The sequence below is a fragment of the Centruroides vittatus genome, unplaced genomic scaffold, assembly GCF_030686945.1.
Source record: "Centruroides vittatus isolate TY-2023 unplaced genomic scaffold, ASM3068694v2 contig_359, whole genome shotgun sequence".
Lineage (NCBI taxonomy): Eukaryota > Metazoa > Arthropoda > Arachnida > Scorpiones > Buthidae > Centruroides > Centruroides vittatus.
Window position 1 is genome coordinate 1,651,084 of NW_027122182.1, and position 12,260 is coordinate 1,663,343.

Here is a 12,260-nt window from a genome sequence, read left to right on the forward strand (position 1 = left end):
TTGAGCGGTCAAATTAAAATCGACCTTGCGTAGTCGTTCCTACACGAAAACTTTTTTCAGAAAATCCTATTCTTAAAACACGAAATTTCCATTCGTTAATTTTTTCCCCGTTATTCAAATTATTAACGCTTTTCTTATTACAATTTCAAGTAGATTGTTATCGATTTTTTAGCGCTCCGTACCAAACGTTATGGTTTTTCTAGGATAAAGTCAACTAGATATAATCTTATCATGTGGCTTTGTCTCGGACGAAAGTATCATCTGGAATAAACTCATTTATAATTTAATCAATTTGTTCCGTCGTCGTTCAATAATAAATACATCTTGAGCCATCCATACCAGAAAAAAAAAGGCAGAGTTCGGGCGAAGTAAACGCCGACTTACCTTTTTGGCATTTTTATAAAATGAATTTATTTATTAGTTTCTTTTCCTCTGCGTAAAATTTTTAAAAACTTACTTTTAGAGCCAAAATAATTCACAGTTTTCAAGACGAATAAATGCAACTTTTCTAATTTACTTTTTAATCTCATTCCACCATTTAACTCAGCTGAAAAGAAATATGTAGAAAGCATACGCAGCAGAGAGAGAAATTCACAAAATTGAGTTACCGTGTGTGTTCTTTTTTTACTGTGATGTCATTCGGCACCGTTTGAATTTTTCATTTTATTTTTAATGTTTTTCTCGGTTCTTAAACTGGTTTCCAACAGTGGCGAAAACTGATTTTTTAAATTCGACCGGCCGTGATTTGGAATTTGTGTCTCCTCCCTTCATAATCGTGTGATAATTTTATACAAATCACTTTCTTCTCATCGATTCCTCCTGTTAGTTGCACGCACAGAAGCCATCACCCGTAGAAAACTTAATCGTGACTTTCCACAGAAGCAAATTGTTGATAAACGGCAAAAATAAAACGGTCTTTCGTACTTATTAAACGCTAATTTTATTTACACAGGATTATGTTACACCGATCACAACTGATTAAACAGAACGCATTCAACAAATTCCCCCTGCTGGGTAACCGAATTTAAATTCTCCATAACAAGCGATAACAAATTTAAATTATTATTCTAATTTATAAAATTCCAATTAAAAAAATAAAATGAAATAACAATTTATTATTTGAATTTTAAAATAAAAAAAAAAAAACATTTTTTTCCCCTCTTTTGAAATTTCAAAATGGCGCCTCTCAAAGTGGGATTTGATGACGTTAAAGGATCGCATTTAAAGGCTTTATTGTTTGAAAATTTTTAGTAATTTAAACCTTTCCAAGTGGTTGTGAGGAATTTATAAATTATTATTGTTATTTTGGAATTTATCTGAAAAGTAGAGACGAGGAAAAAATACTGAAATTTATTATTGAAAAGGTCTCTCAAGCATTGCTGGAGTTTCCTGCTTTCAAGGACCGCACTCGTCGTCGGATGAGCCTCCCTATTGGTCGATATTTGGACAGCAGACGTTCTAGCGCCACTTCCACATGTTCCAGCTGTAAGTGGTGGAAAGAAAGATAATTATAGAATTTTGTGTAACTTAGGTATTAGTAAACGTTACCGGAGTACGCGAAAGTTATGTGTCCGGATCGAACGTCTCTCCTTTATTATGCTAAAGAGCGAATAAATTAGATATAACAGTAACTTAATGCCACCCAGATGAATAATTGATCCTTACATTAAAGCACGTTGATAAAGTTAAATTATCTTTCCGGGTGTTTTAAGTATTGGTTTATTTAAACGCCAAATACGATCTTATAAATTCCATTAAAAATTTTTTTTTAAAAAAGACGGGACGATTAGAATCATTTCACATTTAATAAAATGTCCGGCATTTTTATATTTAAATTGAAATAAAACGCGCAAGTCTATTGTCTCCCGTGCATTTATACTAGTGTTATTCATAAGAAACATTTTATTTGTCTTGCATATTTAATATAGATTAGCATATATATATATTTTTTAAAGCTACAAATGAAGAATTAAAGGTCGTAAAGGAAGGGGAAAAAAACTAATTTTAACTTTTCCTTTCCTGGCTGACAATTATTATTATTAAATTTCAAACGGAGAACACGTGATCCGAGTGTACTGTAGATATTATTTTTATGTAGTATGATTCAACATTTCTATTGCCTTTTTTTTCTTCTTCTTCTTCTTTTACGAAAGATATTGCGAAAAACGAACGATTTCTCATAAATTATAAAATAATTTCTATTGAACTATTTCGTAGTTTAACCTACTTCTGTCTCCTACACTTAAACGGGTGTTTGATAATAAAACATTTTTTTATGTAATTTTTTTCTGTTTCGTTATCTTTATTTCGTTACATTTTTTTTGTCCTTCTCCTCCCTCCCGTTTCTACATTTCTCGCTTAATGTCATTTACTTTGTAAATTGCAAAACTAATTTCTGTTGGAATTATAATTCGTATGAAGGATAATTAACTTCTAATATAACCTATTCGGTTTTTCTAATTTTAATTTATTTTTTATTTTTTCGACTCAATTAATAAAGGTGTAGTAATTTTACTCAATTTTTGAATTACTTTTCTATGTTTGTAATTAATGTTTAATTAATAAAATATTAATTATTCGGGTGAATTTCTTTATTATATTGTTAATACAATAGGCAGTGTAGTTGTATTTATTCGCGATAATAAAGACAATTTAGTTTATTTTTCAGACAATTCTGCAATTCTTTTATTATGAAATATTTATTATTTTCGATTAATAATAATTACTTATGCATTATTAAAGTATTTTATTACGTTACTTCAAGGATTTTTGCCTACGTGCTTTAGATATAACGTATAAAAATAGTCCTTACTTTCGCTGTATTTTGCCATTACTGTGTTAAATATTCTGACATTTCGACGCCTTGTTTTTAATTGTAACAAAAATAAAAGTTTGTTAATCACTTTTTAAAATTCTTAAGTCTACGCTCCACTAACCTCTATTACGAAATGATTGTGGTTATTCACCTTGTCGAGTTTTTAATATAAGTTCAGAAACAGATACTAGACAATTAAGAAAAAATTACAGTTGTAATGTTTTGTTTACTGTTCTTCCAGTTATTGCTTTAACTAAAACATATATATATATATATATATATATATATATAAAAAATGGCAATTAAGTAAATGGGATCATGGTTACTTATATAAAATAACCTAACATAATTTTCTGGTTTTAATTTCTCTCCTGTGGATATGTTGCTCCGCTTGTGAAATCTATTTTAGAAATTGTTTTTCCGTGTCATGGTAGCCCGAAACATTTTTTTGATTTTTATCCTTTCGAATAATTCTTATAAATTCTCCCAAATTGAACCTCAACTAGAATCTATTGATGGCACGTAAATGTTGTCCCGTTTTACGTAATTATTCTATAATATTATGTAAGTAGAATAGGAACGACGCCTTTAAGAAAATTACTTTTGTCTGATCTATTTAAGATGATATTTTTCAAGGACTCTGCTCGCTATTATTCAGTTTTCAAAGAGATATAGATTTATTACGGCTGTTAGCGATTTTACACAAAATTAATTACAAAATGAGCTCGGATTTCTTTATTAAATTTTGCTTACTTGGCAGTTTCTTTACATAGAAAAGTTATTCTCTCCTTCTCTGCCATAACTTTTGTGCCAAAATAATTTCACCGATGTTTATCGTCGAAATTATTTTGGCACATTTTTCAAATGTGATTTTTCTTTTTTGTTTTTTTAAAAAAATTAACCACACTCTACTATAAGCAGGAAGAACGTAATTGCTTTCTCATTTTATTTTTGTGTTCCTTACAGGCTATTTGCTTTAATTACAAGAGAAGCTACCTTTGGATATATTGGATGCCATAAAAATTCCTTTAGTTTAATTCATTTGAGTAATGGAAACAATATAGAAACTTGTTTTTTTTTTTTGTTTGGTTTCTTTGAAATTTAAGTAAACATTACTTAATGGAAAACTAAATTAGTTATTTTGTTTTAGTTTAAAAATTTATTTCCGAAAAACTTTTAATGAATGTAGTAAAAATATATTGATCCAGAATCCTACCAAATATCTCAATTAATTTAATAATAAATATCATTTTTTACATTACACATAAATGGTGTTTGCATCTTAATATTCTTTCTAATGTAATGATACAATATTATGCCATAAATTTAGTTTATGGATAAATTTTGACAGCATCCGAAGCAGTCTTTCTTCCCAAATGCTGTCAAACCTTTAACTTTTATGAAAATCTCCGATACTTGTAGAAGGTAATGTGTTTATTTGCTTAATTCTACAAAAGGAAAGTGATATTTATTTACAGATTCAATTTTATTTTTCTTATGAAGGTCAGAAGAATATTAATTTTTGTTAAAATATTATAAATATTTTATTTGTTACATAACAGTACATATAGCCTGTGTGTGTGTGTGTGTGTGTGTGTGTGTGTGTGTGTGTGTGTGTTATGTTACATAATGAGATTTATGTGGTTGCGTGTGTGTAATTTTCGAAGAAATAGGAATTTTTATTTGGAATTATCATTATTATTATTATTATAGTTTTCTCTTTAAAAATTTTTATCACTTCAAAATATAAGAATATTTTATAAATATTTCCTTTTTATATTAACATAGATATGAATTATACTTTTTCTAGTAGTAATTCACCCAATTCTGTTTATCATGCTCTGCTAGATTGCAAATCGTGTTTCAGAATTACAATTATTATGCAAATCATATATGCAGCAAATTTCTATACTTCATTTTGATAAGTAATTTTATGAAAATTAAATTTAAACAAATTTTAAAATGAAATATTATTTAATTAGATGTTTGTAAATTACATATTAAAATACAAATACAAGACAAGCTGTATCAACTTAAAAGACATTCTTCTTTAATATTTAAGTCGAGTATCTACAATAGAATAATAAAAATTAAAATCATAAATCCATAGGAAATGATTATGATGAATTAGATTAAAAATATTATTAATGAAAACTTGTATCAGAAGTTATTTAAAACAAAACCTGGTAACGATTGGCAACACGAAGCAGACGATCCTGCGTATTGAATTCTTATACTCTTATTATGCTTAATGATTCATAACGGCATTGGAAATCCCTTATTTACCTTTTATATATTGACTCGATAATGATTAAATTAAATTTTTTAATAATATACCATATTTGGTTACTTTATCTTCAATATTATTAATCTTGTATATAAGACAAAATTATTATTATTATTCTTTTTACATCATCATCATCATCTTTTAAAGCAAAGATTTCACATGCACTTCTGTAATAACATTAATTCAATTAGGATAGGATCAATACATCGGCTCAGATTTGATAATTTCATTAACAAATAGAAAGATACACACATTTATCAATTAAATGATAATTAATTGTGAATTAATAATTAGCATTAAAGTATCTTATTAAGTTACATTAAATTTTTAATTAATAAATATATTATTGCCTATAATTTATGGTAAATAAAATACGATAAAGTTTAAATTTTTAAAATATAAGTTACTTTGTTCTTGGAAGTACCACAGAAAGTTCAGTTTAAAAGCTTAAGTTTAACAAATTAATCATTTCCGATATAAAATTAATTCTAGTATCAATTAATTTGTATAGAAATTTATCTAAATCTTTATTTTTTATTTTAAGAAATACGGTGTTTAATTTACTGACGATTATACTTGTTAGATTTTTTTTTCATCTACAAGAGAATACAATATTTACGTTAATATTTTATTTACTTACGAAAACAATTTATAAAATTAATTAATGGTGGTTTTTTTTAGTAGGATAATTCAATTAAAATTTTTTTTATTAACGAATAACTAAATAGTTGCATTGTAAATGATAATTAATTAAAGAATTTTATTAAGCGTCGTTAAATTCAATATACGTCGTTTATAATTTTCAATTACATCAAAGTAATCTTTATACATTGATTATAAAATGTACTAAAATTAAATAATGTGAGGAAAATACTGATTAAAAAAATTCAATGGAAGAAAAGTACTGATTAAAAAACTCTATTGATTTTCTTTTTTTAATTTATAGAATTATTACTTTCAATTTATTTGAGTCGTGTATTTTATATAAATAATATAAATTTATGGTCTGAGACTTTATATATATTTAATAGTAGAATATAATCTTGCTAATACTAAATAAAAATGTATGAAATCGAAGCAATATATTTAAAAATAAATCATATATTTTTTTAAGTAACACGATAATTTAACGGTAAAAGATCTTATTAAATTTCATTAAGTTTAAAATCATTTAATTAAGTTAAACAATAGTTTAATTATTAAATTGTAATAAATTAAAAGTTATTTTTAAATCTAAATTATTAAGGAAGAAATCGTCGAATATAGAAAATTAGCCCGAAGGCTTTGGTTTAATAACAAATCTAATTAATTATTTATAATATATAATTAAATATAGTATCAATAAAGCCAGGCCATGCACGTGAGGTTTAACTCTTTTTATTTGGTAAGAAATAAAAAATAAAACTAAACAGTATAATATATATATAAAATCTAGATATTTATTTTGTATATTGTGATTTATATTATTTAGTTCCTTCTTAGTCTACTGTATTGTGCTATTCTGTATATTAATATTGTGAAAAGTAATAAATTATGTTATGAAAAGTGTCTTTTTTTTTTTTTTTAAATCTCACCCTTTCAAGTCCTATTCATGGACCTGAAATACAGTAATAGAGAATAAAAATAGAAAAAGAAAGGATTTATTTTAGAATTTTACTTAAATTTGTTTTTAAAATTTTCTAAATAATTTATTAAAATTCCTTTTATGTTTACACAAAACTTAGAATTCTATTTTTGTGTAATGCTTTGCGATGATGTAACACCTACTTCCTACATTGATGATAAAATCCATACACCTTTATTATTGATATTTAAGTGATAAATATAATCTAAATAAAATACCTCCACATAGAGTTTGAATCAGATATTTGTTTAGATAGAAGATTATAAATAATTATTTCTTTATTGATTTTTTTTTTTTTTTCCTTCTCTTACAAATTGCATAAAAATGAATTCATTAAATTTAAATATTCAATACAAATTAATAACTTAAATCTGAATATTACAAAATTATTACAAATATTAGATTAGTTTTTAAATTTAAAATAAATCTGTACTAAATTATTAAAATTTTAAAAATATTTAAACAGTAAAATTTGTTTTCGTTAAAGGAAATGTGTAAATACCTTGTTCAAAATTTTCAATAGTTTATTGATGTAAAGTATACAGGAAGGAAGTTAACTTTGTTTTATTTTTCAACTGAGTATATTTAGTTTTTTTTTTTTTTAATGTGTATTTTAAACTTAGAAAACATTAGAAATTGTTTATCTTAAAACAAATGAGAATGTAAATTGCAATTTATTTATATTTTTTTGTTATATTAATGTATACTGAATTTGTTTATAAGTAAATCTTAAGGATATTTTAGTACTTCTTTAAATGTACAAAATAAAACGTGTATAAGTTTATTGTTTGCTTATTCTTACTTTTTATAGTATTCTTCTCTTATTTTATTTGGAATAAAATTTAAACTGATACAGTAGATTCCACTTATTGCAATCACGATAATGTTATCAGTCAGTTAATATATCGAAATTAGCATGTCTCAATAGATACAAGTTAAAGTACAGTATAAAAACTTTCCTTATTGTAATCGTAATTTGGTTATTGTTATCATTATCTTTGGTAAGTATACCTTTTTAAGTTCTCTTTTTGTTCTATCGTTCTTAATACGTAGCTGATAACAAGCAATTGTATCAGTTTCATTCTTTCAAATCCTAACTGTTAATTGTTTTAGTTATTATTTTCTTGTAATTACTGACATTACCTATCTATTGTTAAACTTCGTAGCAGAGAAACAATACCGGATGAATTATATACTAATTAATGATCGTAAATTTATACAATTTCTATTTTAATGTGTCTTTTTAATTATTTTTAATGTGTTCTCAATGAAACAATTTCCTCTAATTGTATTCTTATTTACTTACTTTGTTTAATGTTGTTATTTGATTACAACTTGCCTAACTTGATGATGATAAAGAGATTACACTAAGAGGAATGTACTGTATTTTATAAGCTTTATCAAATATTTATTTAAACTTCAAAAGAAAAAAAAAACGTTTAAAATATGAATATATAAACATAAAATGAATAAATTATTAAATTTATTGCCATTTCTAATTAAAAAATAAAATAATTTATTTATGAAGTTATATAAGTTTACTTACATACGATTATTTATATTCACCATATTAGAAAAAAAAATGTTTTATAGGCAAACTATTTATATATTTTGAAAAAAATCTATGAAACATTGCTAAAGCAGTAACTTATATAAAGACTCATTTCATGATAAATTTATAAATAACTTAATCTTTTTCTTTTTATTTAATGGAAAATTTTTGATTTAATGTTCCATTTTAACAACAAATTCTTTTGTTTACGTTTAAGTATGTGAATACCCAGAAAACCTCATTATAAAAAAAAAGGCAAAAACAGGTGCTTTTTTTGTTTAAGAACATTATAACACCAAAAATAAAAATAGAACTTAATGACTTGTATTTTTCTTCTTAAAATCTGCTTTTAAAGTTAATGCATTTCGTGTTTATCAGTAGCGGTTTCTATTAGAATTTTGAGTTTTAATTAACTTTTTTAAATGTTATTGAGTACGTCGTTCAGCTTTAAAAAATTGAAAATTATTTTACTTTGTTTCTGTTCTGATGCTATATAAAAATTAAAATAAAATTTGTTTTAATTGAATAAATGATTTGATTTTAGATGTTTTTTTTATAAATTTGTTGATAATAAAACAGAAATTATACTTGATTATAAATAAATAAATTGTTTATAATCCAATAATTACAAATGGAGAATTAAAAAACAAATTCTAAACTTCTTACTGCCAAATATATCTGTAACTAATTAATATATAGCCTGTAAGCATTTATATATATATTACGTTTTTATTGTATATTAGCTTCATATACGGACACAAGTTCTGATGACGAGGGTGGATCTCCAAGAGATAAAGTACAGAAAAATTCCAAAGGTTTCGATGATTTTTGTATTAAAAACATAAATCAAGCTGCATTTGGTAGAAGGGAAATAGAAATAGCAGAACAAGGTAAATAAACATGTTATATAACTTATTAATTATTCAGTATTTAATTCGAAATTAATCAAGTTTCATAAAAGTTTTAGCAGTTTTAAAAGTCATAATCTAATTATAAATTATGTTGATTTCATACAGTATTCATTTTAAATAATAATAATAAAAAGTTGTCCTATTAATAATCCGAATTTAATAAAATAGTTACGAAGAATGAAAAAGTCTTTAATGTTATCTATTTATTTAGAAAAAAATTAAATAATAATAAAATGAACTAGTCACTAGTTATGCAACCAATTAATCAATACACCTTTAACAGTGAAGTTTAAAGAAATGCCCGAATATGGTCCATTAACCAGGTCAAAAACATCACTCTTCTTTAAATTTCATCCACGGTTACAAGTGTATTGATTAATTCATGAAAAATAAAATTGTTTTTTAAACAGAAGATTTAAAAAAAATTGTTTAAAATCAGTGTTATAAAACAATAATAATTGTAGTTGCATGTAAAAACATATATTTAGAACATTTAGTGCACAATTCAAAAGAAAATTTATTAAAAATTTACATTGTTATTTAGTAGGATTACTTTATTTACATAATCTTCATTGTAGATTTATGAAATAATGAAGGATGTATAAATAGCAAACTTTCGTTAATACATTAATGTCTGTGCAAACGTTAATCAATTAAGGATAGCTAATTTAACACCGTTAATATATTAAGTTATATGTGCTAAAGATTCCAGTAATTTAATTTTATTATATATATTACAAAATTAAAGGTATATAGATTTTGATATTGTAAATGCTAAAGGAAGACTGAATTGTAATTTAATTTTCGAATATATAGTAAGATACTTTTTAAAATACCGTATTTTCCGGCGTATAAGACGACTTTTTAACCCAGGAAAACCTTCTCAAAAGTCGGGGGTCTTATACGCCGGAAAATATGGTAAATTATATTTTCAGTTTATTTCAAAAATATTTTTGAATTGTCATTTTAAAAAATTTAAAATATATTACATCAATTAAACTAATGAGCAACTTCCTTTACATTAAAAAAAAAAAAAAAAAGAAGACTATCGTTTAAAAACAGATTTTTTCTTTTAATTCTTCAACAGAGAAAGATCTTATTAAATATTGGAAACATTGTTTATTACTTGATACTGCTTAACACTTAAAACATGTTATTTTTAATAGATCATTCTGCTGCCAGATATTTTTACCTGTAGAAGTTAGCTATACTTTTTTTGTTTTTAGTAAATGGTGTTTTTACGATTTATGAAAAATATTAAAAGAAAACTCCTGTTTACTAGTCTTTATTTTTACATTTTGAATTCATTTTTTTTAATATTTGTTTCAACAATTTAATTAAATTATACTTTTTAGAAATGCCAGGCATTGTTGCTCTTAGGAAACGTGCCATGAAAGATCTGCCATTAGTGGGAGCTAAAATTGTTGGCTGTACACATATCAATGCTCAAACTGCAGTAAGTTATTATATATCATTTAATGGAACATTTACATTAAAAGCTTTTTCTTTTTAAGTGTATGACATTGATAAATAATTAATCTATATAATTTTGTGTTTTAATTAATATAAATCTCAGAACTCGTAGACTAATATTTTTTATAGTGTAAAAGAAGACGGAGTGTATAACAATTCTTAGATATTCCATGTGAATTTTCTTATTAAATCTGACGTAAGATAAAATTTATTTCAATTTTATTAAGACAGAAATATCTGTCATAAACATCATATAATTTGCACAGTTTTATGAAGTCCTTTAAAAAATTAATCTTTTATCATCAGCAATTCATTTGTAATGTAAAACAGAAGGTTAAAATGCCCGAAGTTTTTAAACTAAATAATAATTTAGTTTAAAAACTTAGTTTAAAATAATATAAATATTATTTAACATGGTATTATTGTGTTATAAGAATATATCCTATTCCACTTGTACTTAGTACTATGACAGATCAAGGACAAGAATTAGCTACAGGAAAACTATTTTGTTTATTTGTGTTTGTATTTGAGAATTTCCTGACTATGTAATACATTTGGTATGTATAAAAGCTTTATGTAATATTGTGCATACTGTTGAGAAGCCCTAATGTTTCTAAACTTTAGTATGTGGCATGACACCCATACAAGAGAGGACTGTAGGCACAATAAATATCTTATCCTTTCTTCACGGGTTCTTTATTTCATAGCAAGTTCTGAATATTTACTATTTCATATGTTGTTGTTTGGTATAGCTATGTCTACAATGTACAGGTATCCTTCGTATAACATGGTAATTATGTTCCGAAAAAGTGCCATGTTATGCAAATCTGTGCTATACAAAACAAAGGACTAATGGGATTACATTCCAGAAGTTAACAAAAATATCCTATTTTTTTTTGTTACTAAGAAAAATATGTTTATTTAAAGCAATCAATAATTTATTTCCAATCAATAATTAATTAACAATCATGAATAAAAGTACTGTATGACGCATTAATATTAATTATACTTAAACTAGGGCATTTTCTTTTCACAAAGTATCATCATCTCAGCTTTTTTATTGATCTTGATCAGAAGTATAAGCAACATTTTCATATTTTTTATTTTTAGCATAAAAATTTTTCATGGATGACAAAATAAAAATGTCGTTAATGAAAAATTGTTCTAGTGGGTTGCATTTGTTCAGTTGAATACTGAGTAACTTTTTTCCAGAATTTGCTTAATGTTACCCTTGGTGCCAAGATGGTGGCTCGTGTCTGATTCCAGCAAGGAAACAGTGGGATGCACGTTCTAACCTAACCTATCCTATTCTAATAATTTGGTTGTTAATAATTATGGTAATTTATTAGAATAGGTTAGTTAGGTTAGGTTAGAACATGTGTCCCACTGTTTCTTTGCTGGAATCAGAGAAGAGCCACCATCTTGGCACCAAGGGTAACATTAACCCAGAATTTCTGTTTTAATATCAAATTGCTTGAGTATCAAGATACCACTGTGTTTCATTCATTATTTTTACAAATGAAGTAATTATATTAACTATGGTTAAAAAATGTTTAATAACACTTACCTAAAAATGTTTATTTAAACTTTGCTAGATA

The 12,260-nt window shown here is 24.9% G+C and overlaps 1 protein-coding gene across 4 annotated transcripts in view; it reads left to right on the forward strand.

Moving 5' to 3' along the window:
• The window catches only part of AhcyL1 (Adenosylhomocysteinase like 1), a 63,873-nt gene that overhangs the window by 16,458 nt on the left and 35,155 nt on the right, over positions 1–12,260 (forward strand). For 3 of the 4 annotated variants that reach the window (XM_067269901.1, XM_067269904.1, XM_067269902.1), the window contains exons 3-4: positions 9,022–9,168; positions 10,545–10,645. In XM_067269901.1, coding sequence (XP_067126002.1) covers positions 9,022–9,168; positions 10,545–10,645 — 248 coding nt within the window. Of the gene's footprint in view, positions 1–1,364; positions 1,486–9,021; positions 9,169–10,544; positions 10,646–12,260 lie in introns of all 4 variants that reach the window. The other variant, XM_067269903.1, reaches the window with a different exon arrangement.